The sequence below is a fragment of the Perca flavescens genome, chromosome 4 (assembly GCF_004354835.1).
Source record: "Perca flavescens isolate YP-PL-M2 chromosome 4, PFLA_1.0, whole genome shotgun sequence".
NCBI lineage: Eukaryota > Metazoa > Chordata > Actinopteri > Perciformes > Percidae > Perca > Perca flavescens.
In genome coordinates, this window is record NC_041334.1 from 25,820,252 (window position 1) to 25,841,360 (window position 21,109).

At 41.0% G+C, this 21,109-nt stretch overlaps 1 protein-coding gene across 2 annotated transcripts in view; it reads left to right on the top strand.

Annotated features, from left to right (window-relative positions):
* The window catches only part of col7a1 (collagen, type VII, alpha 1), a 65,532-nt gene that overhangs the window by 39,890 nt on the left and 4,533 nt on the right, over positions 1 to 21,109 (top strand). For both annotated transcript variants that reach the window (XM_028575452.1, XM_028575451.1), the window contains exons 79-114: positions 75 to 119; positions 1,768 to 1,803; positions 2,939 to 2,974; positions 3,061 to 3,105; positions 3,209 to 3,241; positions 3,376 to 3,438; positions 3,570 to 3,605; positions 4,332 to 4,412; positions 4,586 to 4,654; positions 9,560 to 9,595; positions 9,785 to 9,844; positions 9,957 to 10,001; positions 10,087 to 10,122; positions 11,548 to 11,583; positions 11,671 to 11,730; positions 11,847 to 11,972; positions 12,062 to 12,133; positions 12,383 to 12,418; positions 12,510 to 12,569; positions 12,681 to 12,725; positions 13,456 to 13,491; positions 13,627 to 13,662; positions 13,965 to 14,021; positions 14,128 to 14,199; positions 14,814 to 14,885; positions 15,014 to 15,049; positions 15,154 to 15,234; positions 16,094 to 16,147; positions 16,479 to 16,532; positions 16,642 to 16,704; positions 16,787 to 16,849; positions 16,993 to 17,109; positions 18,949 to 19,026; positions 19,549 to 19,602; positions 19,786 to 19,834; positions 20,057 to 20,065. In XM_028575452.1, coding sequence (XP_028431253.1) covers positions 75 to 119; positions 1,768 to 1,803; positions 2,939 to 2,974; positions 3,061 to 3,105; positions 3,209 to 3,241; positions 3,376 to 3,438; positions 3,570 to 3,605; positions 4,332 to 4,412; positions 4,586 to 4,654; positions 9,560 to 9,595; positions 9,785 to 9,844; positions 9,957 to 10,001; positions 10,087 to 10,122; positions 11,548 to 11,583; positions 11,671 to 11,730; positions 11,847 to 11,972; positions 12,062 to 12,133; positions 12,383 to 12,418; positions 12,510 to 12,569; positions 12,681 to 12,725; positions 13,456 to 13,491; positions 13,627 to 13,662; positions 13,965 to 14,021; positions 14,128 to 14,199; positions 14,814 to 14,885; positions 15,014 to 15,049; positions 15,154 to 15,234; positions 16,094 to 16,147; positions 16,479 to 16,532; positions 16,642 to 16,704; positions 16,787 to 16,849; positions 16,993 to 17,109; positions 18,949 to 19,026; positions 19,549 to 19,602; positions 19,786 to 19,834; positions 20,057 to 20,065 — 1,987 coding nt within the window. The remainder of the gene's footprint in view (positions 1 to 74; positions 120 to 1,767; positions 1,804 to 2,938; positions 2,975 to 3,060; positions 3,106 to 3,208; positions 3,242 to 3,375; positions 3,439 to 3,569; positions 3,606 to 4,331; positions 4,413 to 4,585; positions 4,655 to 9,559; positions 9,596 to 9,784; positions 9,845 to 9,956; positions 10,002 to 10,086; positions 10,123 to 11,547; positions 11,584 to 11,670; positions 11,731 to 11,846; positions 11,973 to 12,061; positions 12,134 to 12,382; positions 12,419 to 12,509; positions 12,570 to 12,680; positions 12,726 to 13,455; positions 13,492 to 13,626; positions 13,663 to 13,964; positions 14,022 to 14,127; positions 14,200 to 14,813; positions 14,886 to 15,013; positions 15,050 to 15,153; positions 15,235 to 16,093; positions 16,148 to 16,478; positions 16,533 to 16,641; positions 16,705 to 16,786; positions 16,850 to 16,992; positions 17,110 to 18,948; positions 19,027 to 19,548; positions 19,603 to 19,785; positions 19,835 to 20,056; positions 20,066 to 21,109) is intronic.

Genomic DNA, 21,109 nt, shown 5'->3' on the forward strand with positions numbered 1-21,109 from the left:
ATACTCAAGACATGTTGGAAAAACTTTTTTTTTTTTTTAAATGTTAAGAAGCAATCTGTGTTTTGTCATTTCAGGGAACACCAGGAGAACCAGGAAAACCTGGTCAGGATGGGAAACCGGTAAGTGTGAAGTACTGGTTACTGGAAGTTATACGCCTGAATGTGAAGGTGACAATATTGTGCTTTTTGTTTTTTTAATAGAGCATGATATAGTAATTACTTTCTTGGTTTAGAGACACTTTATAAGTAATTATTTAGTGAATATGTCTTTCAACAGACTTGGTAAGTGTGTTTTTTTTTTCTTCTTATGAGAATAACTATATACTGTATAGTCAACCATATATAGTCATACCTGCAAACTAGTCACTTTTCGGCGAAAATCGCGGAGGGGGTGCGCTAATATGGCACCAGTGCCTCAACGACCGTTATCTACCGGACCGAATAGCAACGTGGATTTTGGTGCCTTATTTAGGTGCCACTTAAATGCCTGCGCTTCTCTCTGATGCTCTGTAAACGGATGTTAGAGGGAACTGAAACATCGCCGCACGGGACGCTAGTTAACACTACACTCGGCAGCAGGTAATGCTAGCCTACGGTTAGCTAACAGCTGGAGTAAACACGGTTAAAATGCTGACAGCTAAACGGTGTAAAAGTGTGTCTGTATTTCACTAGAAAGGATTCCAACAACAGTCTGCTGCTGCCATTGTCTGAAAAACAACACAGATGTTGCATTCACTTGAAACTCGCCTTGCCAGCTTCGTGCTGCATTCAAAGTTATTGTAAAATACCCTTTTCCCATCCAGTGGTTGTTTTTGTCGTTTAACAGGAATTTACTGGTGAAATAAGTTATTATTATAAATTATTGTTATTGCAGTTTTAATAAATCATTTAATTTTGACCCTGTGGCCTTAGCAATTTTTTTTTAGATCAACTTTTTATAGTTTTATATTTTTGAACCTACAGAACAGACAAATACAATTGAACAAGGTGCTCCTTTTTAAATATATATATATTTCAATCTTAAAAGTATTGTTTTAGCACTGGGAAAATGTTGTGATTTCCCTTTATTTTCTTCTCGGGGATGTGTCACCTTTTTCAGCCCTTCTGAGTTTGCAGGTATGTATAGTTAATAATGAATGAATTCTGTTGCGTATTTGTCTTTTATTCATTTACAGTATTGTGATATGTAAATATAGGAGTATTAATTCATATAAAAGACGTAATGCATCTGCTCAGCGTTTTTGAAATATTAAACCAGCAGGATTCCAGTTAACATCAGAGGACACATTAAGGTTTCATCTTTTTCCTTACTGTAGTATTTGCAGTGATCACTAAAAGCCCAGACACAAATTTTGTGCTGTATGTCATGATTGCATGGTCGGGTGCAGGAATTGAATTTTAAGCAAGGAAAGGAGCGGTATATTAAGCACATCCTCACAGTTTGTGTTTTCCTTCCCTCCATGTCGGAGCAGGGCCAAACAGGGCCCGCTGGTCGTCCAGGTCAACCAGTGAGTAAGCAGTAACCAGGCAAAGGGGCCTCCTCTTAGTCTTGATCTTCAGAGCAAACCACTGGGTTGGCTGATGGAGCTCTCTTTTTCCCCTCTTGGGCTGAGGCTTCATAGATCTTTAGACCGTAACCTTTTGCAGCTGTGCGGCTAACACCTCACTCTCTTACTTCCTCTCTCCTCATTTCCTTTTCTGTGTTGTTTGTTCCCCCCCCACCCCACCCTACTGTCATCCACCTTCCTCTGTCTTTCATCCTCTCCAGGGCTTGCCTGGGTTCCCAGGAGTTCTAGGCAGACCGGTAGGTTCTCTGCTACTGGCTGGCATGCTTGAGCTGTGTAGGAGGGAGGGCTGGCAGAACCTGTCCCTGTGGTATCGGATCCAAGTGGGGAATGGACCAAAGCTTTAGAGCTACCAGTGGGCTTTAGTTTAGACAGGAAATAGCTTGAAAGATGTTTCCGCATTTAAAAACCGGAGACTAGAACAACCTATGATCAGGATCCACACATCGTCATGTACATCCCAGGCAAATGTCACCTCACTTTAATCTGAATGCATTTGAAACATCCTTCTGGAAGCTGGCGCCTGGGATAAGAGTCAGACCTTGATTGGCTCCTCCTAAAATATGAATCAAGACCACCCAAAAGCATCCGCGTCAAACTCACAAGTTGACTTTTGAAGTTGAATTTGAAACGTGTTAAACGCTGCTGATTTGTTGGAGGAGATGAAAGAAAGTCAGCTGACTGAGCTTAAGCTCTCGCCAGGATGCAGTGTACAATAGCATAGGGGAAGGAAATTGGGTATTTGGTACTCCAAAAAGTAGTGTGTTGTCTATTCGCTTGAGTATGCTTATCGTGCATGCAGCTGTGCCTGCTGTCTGTTGTGTGCTTATCCCTCTCCCAGCACTGATTTTTCAGAGCTTACCATGTGTCTCTTTGTTGATCCTCTGTTTGTATTGTCCTACCTGTTGTCACGAGTCAGCCAGATGTTGTTGTATATTTGTCCAACAGTGACAAGTATGTGTATTATTTATGTAAATCCATGTTGTCCAATTATGAGTACATAAGGGAATATATTTATTTATTTTTAAGAGCTAAATTTTTATAAACATATTTATGCATGAATGTGTTGCTTAAAGGAATAGTTTGACATTTTTGAAAATACAGTTATTCGCTTTTCTTTCGGAGAGTTAAATGAGAAGGCCAATACCACTCTCACATCTGTTGGTTAGGTATGAAGCCAGAAGCCAGTTAGCTTAGCTTAGCATAAAGACTGGAAGCAGTTAGCCTGGCTTTGTCCAAAGGTAACGCAGAATTTGCTTACCAGCACCTCTAGAGCCTACTAATCAACACGTTCAATCTGGTTTGTTTTGTGCAGGGGGGTTGAGGGGGATTTTATGATGAATATACTATATGTGACTTATATTTTGCTTCTAGGGAAACCCAGGAGACACTGGCATGAGGGGACCAACTGTAAGTATCACACGCTTGATGAAGCATGCGTACACATTCACAGACTCATAGCAGCAGCAGTTTACATGTTGTGTGTTTTCAATTAGGGCCCCATGGGTCCCAACGGGCCTCCAGGTGCACCAGGTGTGAAGGTGAGCTAACTACATATCGGTGTGCTACCGTTACGATGTATTCTGAAATTTTTTTGTTTGTTGCTTTCTGGCCAAAGTCCTAAAAGGTTTGTGTCTGTCACAGGGTAATCAAGGAGAGCCAGGTGTTGGCGTCCAGGTAAAACAACTCCACTGGTATTTTACATCTTTTAGACAATAGGTTCAATTGCCCTAATACCTTATCACTTTACAATCTAGACAGTGAAGTTGTAGAATAGTTCTGCAGTGTGAGTTAATTTCTCCTGTCTGCAGGGTCCTTCGGGTGCCCAAGGGAGCACAGGTCTGCCAGGACCACCAGGTCCCCCCGGAGTTGTAGTAAGTGTCCTTCTTCGCTTCTCTTCAGGAAAAAAAACTGCTTTCATGTTTTCTCATGAAATTCATCTAAAATCTCATGGTGTGTGTCATATTGTGGTCCTTCTTACCACTGTATTTATTTCTCCCTGCAGGGTCCACAGGGCCCTACAGGACTTTCAGGCCAGGTGGTGAGTATGCAATCCTGATCTGGCTGCTACTGTTGCTGCACTGTGGAGCACAGTCAGGAAGTGTACAAATGAAGAATGAATTTCAATGAATTTCTTTGTTTCATTGTTGTTGGAAACAGTTGGCTGTTATATATTAAAGGAGTGATAGAATGATTATATAGGGTATTTCACACTGTTCCTTAAGGTCTCCGTATACGGTATGTAACATTGGTTGGGCTGAAAATGGCCCGGGTGCTGTACTGTGCTCCCTAATGCAACCCTGTGAAATAGCCCTAGAATGAAACGAGCGGTTTTCTCCCTTATACGGTATGCTCATGAATATTTTCGGGCGTGACAAAGGTACAGACCAGAGCCAATTAAGGTACAGCCACCGAGTTGACGTCAAATATTAGCTTCGTTTGGATTCACCTGTTTTTAGCTGCAGTTTCAAATTGTGAGATTTGCATAGGAAAGAGGTGTCAATGGAACTTTGAGGTTCTCTGTATGCCCATTTTACCCACCGTCGTTATTCTACTATGACAAGGTAAACTCGGTTTTGCATTCTATCACCCCTTTAAAATATAGTATAAAATAAGTGTAAAACTGGTCCATATCAATTGATCATTTGTGGTGTTCAAGGTGAATTGGACACCGGATTGACAACAGATCTTTTTAGATGATTTTTAAACGTGACTGCACATGCTTGTGGTTACACATGTATTAAACATTGAATATTCTGCTCCTCAGGGTGAAGCAGGTAAACCAGGGGTCCCTGGAAGAGATGGTGTGCCTGGCAAAGATGGAATACCTGGATTATCAGGAAAGCAGGTGTGTGTGTGTGTGTGTGTGTGTGTGTGTGTGTGTGTGTGTGTGTGTGTGTGTACCAGTGTTTGTGTTCATGTATTGATTGTTCGTATTGACTGTGTATGTAGTGTTTAGCGTGCACTGTGCTGTTTTATCAGGTCCCCCTCGGTGTTGTCATTGTGTAATTTGTTCCTTAGGGCATTGCTGGACCTCCAGGCCTGGCCGGCTTAAAGGGGGAGCAAGGAGACAGCGGCCCCCCAGGGAAGGTGAGAACTTGTTGTGTCTAGGCAGAAGCCTCTGGCTAAGAGGACAGTCAATGCAATTGGTTTTGTGGTAGTTTTTTTTGGATATGATCCCAGCTACAGAATGATTTGCTGCCTGAAGTGATAAAAAAAAAAAAAAAAAAAATCATTTCTGTAGAGCTATTATTAGCTTCCTACTGTGAGAGTTTTCTTCCTTTAGGGCCTTAGTCGGGCTGCTTGTCCACCAAAGGCTGTCTGTAACTCAAATGGTGCTCCAGAGACATTCCCCTGCAATGTGTACACTTCTTAACCCCTTGACGCCTGAATTTATTCACAATTATATAAACAAAATATTATGTGTGTTTCTGGTTCCAAGCTGATGCTAAATTAAGTTGAGATTGTTAATTTGTCTATAGCATATGGAATAGATATAAATTTAGGTATGATGCAAATTAGCGACAACAGGCATTATGGTAAAATTCTTTACAAAATGGTAAAATTAATAAAACACATAGTAGATTTCATTCATGTCACAAAGTTGTTAGAACTTCTAAACTGTAGGTTTAGGGGTAGGATTAGGTGTAGGGGTAGGGTTAGGGGTTAGGGTTAATTTCGCTTCCGTGAACCGGATGTATCTCCCACTCCGACCGGTCCTACGAGAAACCAGCGCATGCAAAACGTTCCTAGGTAGGTATCGCATCTAAACAAACCGGTATTGGGGGGAATACACACGCTATCTCGCCTGCAGTCGGAATGGAAGGGGTTTGATGCAAATTAGCGACAGTCGGCGTTAAGGGGTTAATGTTGTCCAGGAGTCCCACTGTTAGTTGGTTATATGCTGCTGCTCGCTGTCTCTATGAACTGATATTGTAACTCTGATATTATGAGTAGGCTGCAGCAGTGTGAGCCAGGAGGCTGAAGGGAGAGGAACATGATAAACTCTCCAAACAGCTCACAAACAGAAAACATCAGAATATAGACATTTATTGTTGAGGAGGGGATCCATCAGTAACCTGTAGTTAAATCCAGTAAAGTCAGTACAACGGGCAAGGCAGAAATGTTCTGTGTTTAAGAGTCATTGAATCCAGAAATTGTGTTTCGGATTCAAACACACTGACATCATGCTATTATGGAGTTACACCAGATGGTCCCAAATGTAAAGCGTCATCATACGGTTTGAGTAGCCTTTTAATCATTATACTATATTTCGGTGATAATGTTGTTCCCCATCTTCATTGTCATTGCCACAAAGACCTAACAAAAGTAGGCTACTGCTGCCATTTTTGGTGGTAATTTTGAATTTAGGACAGGGTCTATTTCTATTTCTCTCCTTACTTAGGAAATCCCTTTAAGTTAGGATGGTTCTATTAATTGTTATCCTAAGATAAAATGGGATTCAGATCTGCTATCTGGCATAAATTTTACAAAGTGTATTAAATAACTAGTGTAAACATTCCTTGCCATTTGGTGGGTATTTTGAGCAGGGATCAGGCAGTACTACAAGAGCTCTATCCTCCTGTGCAAGCTGTCTCGGTGGGATTTCTCGGTTATACGACTGTTATTGATTGACATTCAAAGAGCAAATATTCTGGCACTTGCTCATCCAGTAATATGAGTTTTCACATCTGGAACATCTGTCTGCAGGTGGCACAAGCTGGTCTGGGATTGACTTGTGTCAGTTCATATGTATCTTGTAGTAGGTGACCTGAACTCCTACATTACAGTAGTACTCCTACATTCTGCTCAACCGTGATTCATCAGCGCCAAGTCAAATGGAAACTGCCTTAGCACTGACACTGAAATATTATTGCCTGCCAGTTGTCTGTATTTGAATGACTGCAGGCATCTGTTAATAGGGATTGGCTCAGCATGACAAAGTATGTGCCAATTCTGCTGATGAGGATCTCAATAAAGCCAAATTTCAGCTCAGTGACTGAAAATGACAGAGAAGGTCACATACATTCATAACTTTCATTCTGCAAGGCTCATCACATCACATACAGTCAAAATCATCTCTGTTCTTTTTATTAGACATGGCTCAATACAAATTTTGTAAATTTACAAAATCTATATCATTACACTGCAGATGTAACACCAATCAAACACATTTAATGCAAACTATTAGTAACCTATGAGTGCACCTACCCTTATCCTGTAAAACAATATGCACTGTACTTTAATTTGCTGTTGCTGTGGTGCACATTCCCCCTTGTCTGAGCCAGGAGCAATCAAACTTTTTAGTCTGGAGCGCAGCTTTTTGAAATGCAAAACTTGAGTCTATCAAGTTTGCTGCCTGATTTCATAATGACCACATTTACTAGCTGTTAACTGAAAACTGCAATGTTTTCTCAGCATTTTGATAGGAATCCAGTGGTTCGCTTGTACAGATGTGGAACAGCTGTTTCAGAGTATGTAGAAAGGCTTCAGCTGTTCAGTTAAGCATCCAAAGCACATGTTTATTCAACCACAGAAAGGGGCTGATCATCCACAACAAAAAACATTTTAACTATTCTAAACACCTATTTTCTATGTTGCTTTACTTTGTTGTCGTCTGAAAAGAGTTTCTCACACTTCTTTATTGTTTCCAGTAGTGTTTGTTTCTCTTTACTTCCAGACAATGTTTACTTGTAAAACTTTGTCATGTTCCTTTGCATGATTCCTCTGATGGGTTGTATTAAATGTATGGTAGCAGCCGGGCAGCTGCTCTTAAGCACACATGCTACATGCTAGAGTAGCTAGAGCGGCTTTGAAAGCATTTATATTATATTAGTCTTTTGTCCGAAGTTCTATCATATTGTAACTTTCATCAGAGAGAGGGGTATGACATGTAACAAGGTTCCCCAGCTGGAATTGAACCAGGGATGTTGCGATCACAATATATTGTATGCGTCTTAACCACTAGGCAACAGTTTAAAGTCTTCATTGCCAGGGGCTGATCACTGGTGTTGTCTTTTCCTCCAGACACTGTTTACAAGCAGAACAGTGCCTGGAGGAAAAGGCACAAAGATGGAGCTTGCTTGTCAGGTACTCTGTATTCGCTGCCATTCCTGCTGTTTCTACTGTTGACATGAATGAGTGTCTCGAACAGCTCCCTCACTGCTGACTGCTTCAGGTTCAGCACCTTGGACAGAGCCATTGTGACACTGTCAGGGAGTTCACTCGTTTGATGAATAACCAGGCAACACTTAACCCATCAGCAGCTCTGTATACACACACACACACACACACACACACACACACACACACACACACACACACACACACACACACACACACACACATTGAATATTCCAGCTCCACAGCGACAATATCAGCAGGGGCCTCATGTATAAACGTACGCTGGTTTTAACGGACACTTTGTGATTTATAAAAAATTAACTTGATGTGAGAATGTGCGGGCCATCCGCAAAGTCTTTTCTGGCTCTGTAACGTGGCGAATTCTAACTGAAAATTGCAGAAAATCACCAAACCTTACAAAATAAAGTTTCCACTTCACTTACTGGCATACGTCTGTGACGTTGTCTATGAAAAAACATAATTTTATCTGCCAATACTCCATAAATGTTTGATCATTTATGTGGATAATGTTTCACATCTTTCACACTACTAACTGTTTAATTTGCAGGCTACTTAAACTGTTAAAAATGAGGACGGGAAATGAATGATAAATCCACTTAGAAAATACTTTCAGTCATCCTCTGTATTTCCCATAGATGAAATATCTACCAACTGTTTGGCACGGAAAATACAATAGTGCCTGTGATTCTGTAGTTGCTGAGGCTCAGACATCCATGGCACACAGGAGGTGGGACGCACGGATCCATCTCCCCAGGAACAAACGCTGTGTCGGGTGGGCAAACTCATGTGATGCGTAATTGATCTTGTGGATGATTTGTAGGCTATGTAAGTGAACAAGGTGTACCCGGTCCACCAAACACTGGGCCGTCTTGACTGTCTCGATTCGGCACATATTTCTGTTACTGTAGTCCTATTTACTATTTCATTATTTCATCCATGCGTGGCGCAGCAGTCACCTGCCGTGGAGACGCTGGCCTCACTAACCTCTCCTCCTCTGAGTCGGGTCTCCCTCGCGCTGGACTCAGTTTCACTGAGTGAACTAACACTTAGAAAATAAATGGCATTACGTCAGTGAGTTCAGAATTGTGCGTAATTTGGACTGTGGCGCCGCCACTATTCTCTTGATTTCCAGTTTGACATGCCATGGTTCGGTGCATTCACCGCCCGGTCACCATTTGCCACTCTGGGCATTTTCTTTTATTGCTTATCCAAGATGACAAAACTACAAACAAAAAATTCTCGCCTACACCCCCATGATCAGCACCTCAACCTCACAGTCGGTGAAGTTTTTTTTCCATCTGCAGAGGTATTACCCGTTGTGATTGGACAAAGAATGACGTCGGGGGTGCATTTATAGTACTTTCCATATTAATTTATGGGAGGAGGCAAGGAGGGGTCGGTGGGTCGTTCACGTGGATTGTCATGTATAAAGGAAAGGTGCGCAGGACCTGGCATACGCCCGGTTTTATACATGTGAATATTTTTGTGCGTAGGTACTTTTCAAGTTTTGGCTGTATGCCATCTTCTGGTATGTAAGCTGCGCAGTCTTTTATACATGAGGCCCCAGATCTTTCTTTGATTTGTCAAATGCAATTGAATAGGCATATTAATAACACAAGACTCTAGCAAGTTTTCAGTAAGACATTTGCCTCTTACAGAGAGAAGAAGTCTGTCATTGCCAAAGACATTAGGGCTCTTAATCCTCCAGAGCTGGAAAGGCTAATGGTTGGGCTAATATGATCCTTGAATACCAAGGCTTTTAAGTACACATTTACGCCTTTTCACGAACAACCCATACCATGCTGCACAGGTAATTGCTATTATTTTCTCCATTATTCTGCACTCTTACAGGCTGTGGCTGGACCCCCTGGACCAAAAGGAGAGAGGGTGAGTCACTGTGAAAGGCATTATAGCTAAATTGACTTGCATAACTTTTCCCCATTGAATGTAAGTGGGTTACATATTCAATAAATGCAGTTGTGTCCAGAAATGGAAGACTAAAAAAATATATTTGAGGATTCAGAACAGAGTAGCTGAATGCAGCTGACATCACTTTCCTGGTTATGATTAATGCAGGGTCTTAATGGTCAAACACTGCCAGGCACGGCTGGAGAGAGAGGTCTACCTGGAGAAAAGGTGAGTCTGACCAAAGCATTAGCACTGAAGGCTAGTCAGCCAGCGCCACGAGACAGTGTAAAATGTTAAGTGCTTTTTCATCAACACGTATCGTATAACTGATGTCTTTCAGGGTAACAGGGGAGACAAAGGTGCTGTTGGCAACAAAGGAGAGCGAGTGAGTACCATCATGCTGCAGAGCAACACATTCTTCAAGTTCACACAACAACTTACTCACATCCTGTTATCTGTTGTCATACTAGGGAGTGGATGGTGAACCAGGGGAGCCTGGAGAGGATGTAAGTAATCAGCTTCCACTGCCACTGTTTGTTTTCTGGAGTATTTTTTTTAAAACAGACTCTCATGTGTTATATTACTGAATGTGTTTTTTTTTTTTGTGTACCTTGTGTATCTTCACATTGTTCCCAAAGCTCTAACGCTATCATCTCTCAGTGAAGGTTTAATGCCAACATTACACTACCATTAGTACTGTGTAATTTAATTTAATCAGAATGTGACAAGCTGTCTACTAATCAACAGATGGCTTATATTTGTACTATAACTTTTAACAGTGTGTAAAGAGTTAGCTTCTCGATTATATCTATTTTGAATTGAAGTATTCAGGAGAACTATTATTAATCAGTTATTGAGCCAATATGTCCTTTTATTCAAGGACATGGTTTTATTTACTTTTTCATGATCTCGATGAAACACTAAATAAAGTACTCTTGACAATTTCTTTAACATGTATTTATTGGTATTTTAAAAGCCAAACTCAATTGCACACACATTTTATTAAATGTTACAGAAATGGTTTTACAAAAACATTTACATACACAGACAAGAACACAACAGGTCCTGTACAAAAAGATAATCAGATTAGATAATAATGAGAGTACAAAGCTGCTCCACATACTTATTGACGTCACACCTCAGGTAGTTATTATAGCTAAGAGTTATGGTAATAGCCAGGGGGATATTTCTTTTTAACAATTTTAATGAGTTAATGAACATTCTTGATAAATATTTAGTGAGCTCAATATGCTGATACAGCCATAAAAAAGGGGTTGCTTGTTTTTAACGTATTGACGCGAGTAACTGCTCAACAACATCCAGCGCAGAATTTTTATATTAAAATCAAGTGCAGCATATTGATATTTAGCATCTTTCTGCTTCTGCCTGTGCAGTAATCAGCTTATTACTCATCCTAGTTATTTTTAGTGGCATGACACACATTTTAAGCTAGTATTATTTTTCTGAACTCTTTTTCTCTTTTAATATCAGCCCAATTATTTAATTTATTTAATTTATTAAAATGGTTGATATATTGATTAACCATTTTTCTGCAGCAGTGTTATTAAAGTCTCTAGACCTATCTAAAAGTGTCAACTGTTATTCAGACCAGTATCCTCTGATGCTCAAGGTTTTGATTATTTGTCGTCCTTGAGGTTAACGCGGCATGTTTAGTGTAATGACAGCCAAGCCGTACTCACCAATACTGATGGTGCGTGTCTTCACCTGCATAATACTGAATGCCAAACAGATATTTGGGGGACAGACTTTTATAACACATTTAAACAAACTGCAACTGCAACTGCAAAAAAAAAAAGTTTATAATAAATGTTTCTGTTTTCATTCCAATAATTTATTATTGATATGGATATTAAAAAAAATCCCCACTTCGTTATTCTTATTTTCACACCCCATATTTGTTTTTCACACAGGGGGCACAGGGACCCCCTGGGCTAAAAGGAGATAAGGTATGCTATGTTTGTTTTATTTTTAAAAATTTGCCTTAAAAATCAAACTCAGTACATGTGCCAGTTATGACAAAACGTGTGTTGCAGGGAGAGAAGGGCATAGGACTGGCAGGTCCTCCTGGTCGGGTTGGGCCTCAAGGTTTAAAGGTGAGTAACAGCATGTGCTGAAGCATAGGATGATCTATGTGTTTACCTCTCTGATCGGTTAGTGTGATTTATCAGATCTGCCACAGGTCAACACCTAACTCTTGACTTAATTTCAGGGAGATCCAGGCCTTCCTGGTCCAGCTGGTCCCCCGGGGCTGCAGGGGAAGTCGGGTGATGCTGGGCAACCTGGCCTGAGAGGAGAAACTGGACAACTAGGACCTCCTGGACCACCTGGAGAGAGGGTTGGTGGAGCCGCTGATTACACAATACTGTATGCTTTCTGTGTTGATTATATGTGGTTGATTTTTAACTATTGACGTCTCATTTTCAGGGTCTCCAAGGCTTTGCCGGCCGTGCAGGAAATGTCGGACCCCCTGGTACTTCTGGACCTCCTGGACAGCCAGTGTGTTTAGATCCTGTTTTTATTACACTGTGATTTAGTAGCTAGCTTCATCTAAAAGTAGGCCATATTTAGGCTTGATTTTGACCCTGCTGGACTTCTGGGTTGTTGTTGGGTGATTGCTTATGGATGGTTTCCTAAGTTGTGATATGTAAAAAATCAATTTAAAAAAAAAAAAAGGTCTGACAGAGAAAGGGAAACGGACAAAAACGGATGAGTGATGATTTATATGATCAATGCTTTGTTTTCTAGGGCTCTCCTGGGACCAATGGTGTCAAAGGGGACAAGGTGATTATCCAAGCCAACACATATTTCTGTCTACTTGCTTTGATGTTAATGGATTTTTTTTGAAGGGTGTACATATTACTTCTGTTGCCAGGGGGAAGTTGGCGTCGGAGTCCCCGGTCCCAGAGGAGAGAGAGGAGATTCAGGGCCGAGAGTAAGACATTGTTACACCAGAGTATCATTGAAGATGTGATCTAATATGAATCAGTCTCTGTATGATGGAAACCGGGGTATTGAGTGCCTTTTTCTGTCTTTCATGTCTTAGGGAGAGGAGGGCCGTGCTGGCTTGGATGGGGAGAGAGGGGCAACGGTAAAAGTGTTTCCTTTTTTATCCATCACTCATGAACATAAACACCAGGAAAGCCGCTGAAATCTATTTCAGTGTTGTATTTTTCTGAAGAAAACAACTCACACATCCAAAAATTCTTCTGTGCAGGTGCGTTGGAAAAAACCATCAACTTGGCACAAAAGGAACAAAACCCGCACTCTGCTCTTGCTATAGCATTTTTTTTTTACAAACAACTAACGTTTCGGTCCCTCCTTAAGAGTATTTTGAGAGTAATAATTCTCTTGATGAAGGTCCGGATGGACGGAAACGTTAGTTGTTTGTAAATAAACGGTGATGCTAGGGCAAGAGCAGAATGCAGGATTTGTTCCTTTGTGCCAAGTGTTGTATTTTCCAAAATGCCTAACTCACCAGGAGGCAGTCTGTATGCAGGCATAAAGGGAAAAGCACATATTTTTAGAATGGGATAGCTGTTCTTCATAAAGGACACAATGTATTATATTTTAAAGTCATTTTTCAATAGGCCTTGTCCTCCCTTATAGTGTTGCAGTGCACATTATTGTAAAGCAAGATCAACCTGTGCTGACCATTTAATTAAACTGTGCACCCCGAGGAGCCATGACATCATTGTGATTTCAGTTTTATTGTTTGACCAAGGAAAACATTTCATAGAGTTAGAAACATGCATGGTGGGTCTTCTGTGTCGAGCCGTATATAATGAAAGTGTGCGTTTGTATGTCTGTGTGTTTGTCAGGGTACCCCAGGGATTCGTGGTAGTCGGGGAGAAAAGGTAAATACCACTAGTCCTTTTCCCATTTTTGTGTCATCATGCTAGCTGTGTCCCCCGAGCGTTCTACTCATGTCAAGCGGTGAATAAAATTGACACGCATGAATAAAATAAAATGTTTTTTTTCTTTTCTTCCAGGGAGACGTGGGGCTGCAAGGTGACAAAGGAGAGAAGGTGTGTGAATTTGAATACCTAATCAGCTCCACCACTGCTCGCTCTCTTTTTCTTTCTCTCTTGCTTGTGTATTTATTTATTTTTGTAAACAAATACGACACAAAAAAGGAGAAAGGGGAAAGCAGACACATTGTATCGGTTTTGAAGGAGCTCTTTTTTTCGTGAAAGAGCAGGAAGAATATCTGAATACACACAATGTAAATGAGCTGTGATACTATAAGTGACACCGCTTAAGAAAAGGTAACAGGATGTTTTGGCTTTGGGGAGAAGCCAGATGTTTACAGCTGTACTGTCCCTCACAGGGGGACACTGTGCTGGTGGGAGGACCTGCTGGAGAAAAGGGCAACAAAGGAGAAACAGTCAGTGAACACCTGGATGGGTCCAAATGTTGATTATAGTAAAATGTGTTCTTAAGGTGTATATTTGGTTTTGCTTGTTGTGGATGTCACCATTGTTTAATTTTAGGGTGACAGGGGACCCAAAGGTGTGCAGGGAGAAAAGGGGGTGAAGGGTCAAGAGGGTCCTGTAGGGGAACAGGTACGTTTGTTTCTTGACAGAACATAATGTGATAGTTTTATGAATGCCACTGTTGATCATTTTTATTTATTTATTTAATTGTTTTTTTCTGAGGAATTGACTAAAATACTTTTTGAAGGAAATTTCAGAAAATAGTGAAATATGCCCTCCTGGTTTTCCAAAAATCCAAGGTGTCATCTTCACGTTTCTCAGATGTTCAATTTCCACTGATATGAAGCAGAGAAAGCTACAGGATTTGTTGCATTTTAAAAGCTGAAATCAGCAAATGTTGTTCACTTTTGTTGATTTTTGCTCGATAACAAAATAAAAACTAACCCTAACCCATCAGAATTCATGTCAATTAATTGACTAGCTGTTTCAGCATCGTCAGCCTTTTAACAGTATTGAATCTAAATTAGTGGTGGATGAAATATTGTCAATAGTAACATGGATTTAGCATCAATTGGTTATTCAACTCGGAAATATGAATCACTTAACTGTAACACAACCAGGAAAAGATGACATTTAAACAATATTCTTATATTGCAGTAGCCAAAATCTTTATAGTTGTCATTGTATTGATATTACAAAGGATCAATATGCATATTTCTGTGTATGTGTGTATTTGACATCAGGGTCTGAGGGGAGAGCCCGGAGAAAGAGGATCCACTGGGTTCCCGGGTGCCCGTGGCCCTGGTGGACAGAAGGTGAGATGAGCATGGATGATCATGCGGTAACGTAAACCAGTGTCATAATTAATAGCAAAGCCAGACGCAGTCAGTACACGAAATACTTTGACTGCGCTGATTACTGCAATTCTGTCGTCTCTCTGCAGGGAGAAGCCGGCCAACCTGGAGTACCTGGTGAATCGGTCTGTGATTTTAATTGCATCCAAATACAGATTTAACATTTCCTATGTGTAGTTTTCTCTCTTTGGTGGACAGAATGAGGCATGGTTTCTGTTTTCACTTCCAGGGTTTATCAGGTAAAGACGGGCTGCTGGGGCAGAAGGGCGAAAAGGGAGAACTTGGCATCATCGGACTGAGAGGAATCAAGGTGTGTGTGTGTGTGTGTGTGTGTGTGTGTGTGTGTGTGTGTGTGTGTGTGTGTGTGTGTGTGTGTGTGTGTGTGTGTGTGTGTGTGTGTGTGTGTGTGTGTCTGGGTGTGTGTGTCTGGGTGTGTGTGTCTGGGTGCGTGCGTAACCTTGAAGCATCATGCAGGGGTGAGTGATCACGGTCACAACTTGATAATAGCATTAAAATGAATAACATTGCAGAGGATGAATACAAATTGTGTCGTGTTATGTGCCAGACTATTTCTTGGCCTGGATTACTAACTTCCTGTTTCACTAACTTCCTGGTGAAACGATATGTTGGCTGACCATTTTGTATCTTTAGTTTCTAAATGATGTACAATGCTCAGACTCCTACTGTCACTCTGTAATAGAGTTTTTAAGAATTACTAGCCACCTTTAGTCTACAAAGAAAAACTGGGTTGAAAACTTTCTGTCCGTCTATCCAGGTTCACTGTGTCCATTTATGTAGATGATACCAGTGTGCTATCATATGCAGCACACTGGTATGCTATACCTACACATGTAGGTATAGCAAGTTGGACCGGACAACATCGGCCACTCTGAGTCCTCTGCAGCTGTAATAACATGTGTCTTAACCATACTCTTTATAAAGGTCTCAACACCCGTTATCAGGAGACGATAGCACCCACACAATTCTGCGTCATATCGGTCGCTGCTTGGAACTTGCTAGACAAATTGGGTCATGTTCACTGTGTGTGTAAGTGCTGGAGTACTGTCTGTGTCTATGGATGGGCTCTCTGTACAGCTGGTTCAGAGCATTTGTCCCTTTCACCAGCATCTTCATGTGCCTCTGTCAATGATGAACTTATGTGTTTCCAGGGTGACCGAGGACCCAAGGGGGCTTGTGGAGGCGATGGACCTAAAGGAGACAAGGTGGGATTGAGGCAGACAGAGAAAATGTGATTTGGAAGAAGGAAGAGGAGAAGAAATGAGCACGAATGAAGAAATTGTACAGTGATAATTTCATGCCCCAATGGGATTTATACACCGTGGGTTTTTATTCTGTCCAAATAATGAACAAAGAAATGGAGACCACAGAAACAGAAGCGTGTTCAAATTTCACAATAGCTGGTTGTGTGTGAAGCCAGATACTGTAATACTTTAAACTTAAATACATTAAATGAGTCAGACATGTATGAGTCACGTGTGATAAGTACTTGAGTACTTAAGTACTTAAAGTAATTGAATGAGTGTTTGCTTTCAGGGAGATGCTGGTATTCATGGACGATCAGGACTACCAGGAAGAAAAGGCGAACAGGTATGAATAATATCTGTAGAAGAAAAATGGGTTCTATGTGGTGTATTTTATGCCTCTGTGTGCTCCTTAAGAATGGGCGTCTACATGCATGCTCTGTGTGCATTTCCAGGGTGAAATCGGACCTTCTGGGGCCCCAGGGACCCCCGGGAAAGAGGGACTAGTCGGTCCCAAGGTATGCACTGTAGAAGTTGTTCTTAACTAACTCTAAATGTGTTCAAATATGAAGTGTAACCACCTTTTTTTGGTCTGTGCAGGGTGACCGTGGTTTTGACGGGCTTGCAGGACCCAAAGGAGCTCAGGGAGAGAAAGGTGAAAGGGTGAGTTTCTAACTTCATCAGTACAGTGTGTGCATACATGCTGTACCTAATCACCATGTTATGTATGTACTCAGAAGCACAACATCTTCACAACTACAGGAAACCTTGAGAACCGTAACTAACTGTCCCTGTGCTTTATGTAGGGTACGCCTGGTGTACCTGGTCCTCCTGGTCCCAGAGGAGTGGATGGGGTCCAGGGCCTGACTGGCCCTCAGGGACCAGCTGGTGCGAAAGGCCCGGAGGGCCTCCAAGGACAAAAGGTGACTATCCTTACTTTGGCATGATAGCAGCTCATTCTACACTTTTGTCACATGTATGGGGGCACACACCAGCTGATGGCAAAGAAAAATGATGTATAATGGAAGCAAGAATAGACAAAAGTGTCAATTGCTTAAAGGGTAGCTACAGTTTTTTCAAACTGGACCCTATTTTCCTAGATGGGAACAACAATATTTGAAATTGGTCCAGTATTAAGCAAGATCACTGCAGTTGTCAGTGGCAAAACAAGCTACAAGGTAATTTAAGTTAATACGGCAATTGTCCAGCTTGTATCTACCTTTACAAAATGCTCGTTTTGCCACTGACAGGCTCAGATTAATATTCTAAGTGTCTGACAACATGATGGAAAGAATTTCTAAGGACGTCGACCTTTCTGTTAAATAATAAGATCCACTTTTACAATTATCACAACTCTAGTTTTATTTGAAATAAACGCATAGTTTACCGATTTACAAGGGAAAATATGTTGGCTCTATGCACACTAAAAGTATTGTTTTGAGTCTGGTGGGTTTAGCGCTAGCGACTTCAGAGCTGTTTCTGGTTAAACAGAAAGGTCTCAAAGAGGTTTTAAAGGTCTATCTCTGAAGGGATCCTTTCCATATTGTTGTCCGACATTCAGAATATTAACCTGAGTCCGTCAGTGACAAAACGAGCACTTTTTTGTGAAGTTAAATACAAGCTGGACAATTGCCATATTAACTTAGATTGTAGCTTCTTTCACCGCTGCCGACTGCATCGATCTTGCTTAATACTGGACCAGTGTCAAAGATAGCTGTTCCCATCGGTCACTTAGACACAAAGACACATATTTTGTTTTAGACAAGAATATGATGCAAGACTTCTATAAAAAGAAGTCTTTTTGTATTTCTGCATAGTTTGTTCTTTCTTCTTCACCTGACTGCTAGTTTCGTGTGATTGCTGTGTATTGCTTCATGATGATTGACAGTTTGATGGGCCCTGCGTTTGACTGGCTTGTCTGCTGCATCATCTAGTAAATAAAGTAAGCTGGTGACAGGAGAGAAGGGCCATATGGATTCTCTTTGATGGGCGCACCTTTTGTTTCAAACTGACAGTCCCTAGAGTCAACCTAGTGTTTACCAAAACCAGTATTTTTCTTTTCTTTTCTTTTTCATTTATAATTTTTTGGGCTTTTATTGCCTTTGTTAATAGGACAGATTAAGACAGGAAAGTGGGAGAGAGATTGGGAATGATATGAAGCAAAGGGCTGCAGGTCAGTAAGTGAACCTACGGCCGCTATGGCAAGGACAGAGCATCCGTACATGGGGCGCACACTCAACCAGGTGAGCTAACCAGGCGCCCCCTAAACCGGTAGCCTGAAGCCTGAAAGGACAGCTCAGCCTCTGATCTGCTAATAAACCTATAATAACACGATATACCGATACAGAACTGCGCTAGTATGACATATTTTTGTATTACAGTTGTACTCTCTGTAGCTTTGATGTCCGCATAATTGTTAAATCACTTTTAGATAGTGTGTGTGTGTGTGTGTGTGTGTGTGTGTGTGTGTGTGTGTGTGTGTGTGTGTGTGTGTGTGTGTGTGTGTGTGTGTCGATTGAAGCAGCATAAGTACAGTAAATACAGTAGCAATTGGACTTATTTTATATTTTATATACTAACTTATTTGGAGAAAAGATGCCAGTGCAACATAAACACTTTTTTTGTTTTTACTGAAACTATGCAGCCAAATCACATCTGTCCAGAGATTATGTATATAGAGTCAGTGGGACATTTAAAAATATGTTTTTTTTTTAATGATTAATACTCAGACATGTTGTAATGTTGTTTTGCTTGTGTGTCAGGGAGAGAGAGGTCCAATCGGTCCCTCCATGGTTGGTCCACGCGGTATTCCAGGGATCCCGGGGGAACGAGGAGAAGCGGTTAGTGTCATACTTGTCTCCGTGTTATTTTCTTACCAAACCGTTTGACCAGGTCAGGAAATCCTTGAGACCCTTATCAAAAACATCACCATCACACAGCACTGAATCACTTGATGAACTTCAGTATTACACATGCCACAGTGTGCCGGATGCATAAAATGTTTCAGGGCGACTGAATTCCCTTGTTCAAGTGAGCTCCTCAGCACCAGACTTCATCATTTAGACAGTTACATTTGTATGGACCAAAAACTGGTTATTTGAAAATGACAATCACATATTATTAAAGCTTTTCCCAACTTTACTTAATTTTGGTTCCTCAAAGGATCACGTACACAGGACGTCACGACTGACAAAACAAAATATACTATATTTCTTTATACATCTGTAAAAGTCACGATTGCTTATTTTAACCTCTCCCTTGACTTTGCATTTGTTTGCTGCACCTGCTCTCAGCCTAATGAATTAATGTGCTGCAAGCCTCTCTGTGGGTCGTGTGTGTCTCAATACCTATCCATGTTGCAGGGAGAGTTGGGCCCAGATGGAGCCAAGGGAGACAGAGGAGAGCCAGGCATGACGGTCAGTGCTTGAGCCTTAACGCGGAGCTCAATCTAAAGACGCTGACACAAAACAGCACCACACACACACACACACACACACACACACACACACACACACACACACACACAAAGAGTTGATATTAGGGTTATGTTTGTAAGTTGTTGTTTTTTGCTCTGTTCTCTCTCTTTATTTTGAATTCAGGAGTATGAGGTCAGAGAGTATGTTCGCTCAGAGATGAGTCAGCACTGTGGTGAGTCTTTCATGCAGCCTGCATTGCTAATTTATAACAGTTGTCCCCAAGTTGAACTTCAGATGGTAATCACAGCATATGCGTCACAGCCTCAGCTAAACTCTATGAAAGTATGATAGAAAAGAAGCTGCAGAGAATTACAACCGTGCCATGACTCTTTAAGCTGACCATTTTTATTCTCTGTCTTTCTGCTTCCTTCCTGTCCATCTGTCTGATCCTCAGCATGTGGAGGTGAGTGAGCCATTCGACTGCAGCAGAAGTGGGCGGACAGAAGGGCTGTGATTTAGCATGAGTCACAGCGGTATACTATACCACATATACTGCTGCAGTCTTTAGTGAAAGCAGTCAGTCCCATATATTGTATATCTATTATAATGCTTTAGGGCATTTACCCACATTAAGCATTTGTGTGGTTTATATAATCATTAACCTCAAACAGTTTTATTACCTGTTTGGTTGCATTTGTTTGAAGAATGTAACAAGGTGGTGTAAAATACGCTATCTTTTTTGACATTCATTTACTTATTTTTTTAGTCTGAAGTGCCTTTATAAATAGTTTTTAAATGAAATTGATCTTTATGTTAAACGCCTTTGAGTAGACAAAGTGCTCTGACCAATGCAATGGTCTTTGATTATATTGTAATTATATAAACATGCTACACTTAACAAACGTACTTTCTCCGATCAGTGAGAAGAGATAGCATTAAATATTTAAATCTAAATTCAAAATCAAATGATTAACTTTCCCAAAGTTTGAACTAATGGGTTTGTTGTGAGGCAGCAGTTAAAGGGTCATTTTGGTATTTTTCAACGTAGACCCTATATTGAACTTCTCTCTCCCAACTCACTCTTAAAACATCCACGGTTCCACACCGCTGTCTTCCGGCAAGTCACCAGACTTGACTATCTTTTCATAATGTAGTCAGACACTTATAATAACAATCTGAGCCTGTCAGTGGCAAAAACAAGCACTTTTAGTGGACGTACATTGACGGTGCGCATTTTCCCTATAGGGTTACATTGCAGCCTGGTTTGCGGCTGCCAGTTACAGCGTTCATGCTTAATCCTGGACCAATTTCAAAGATTTCTTGTTCACATTAGTCATTTATACACAAATGCATGGGAAATAGGGCCCAGGTTGAAACATACTGAAATTAGAAATAGATTGAGGCCAAAACAAACATTTTACTCATGCTTAATGTATTTACCTAAGAAATAGGTCTGCAGTGTTTAGTTGAATCAGCACTTTGATTTTGACTCAAGTCAAAAAAAAAT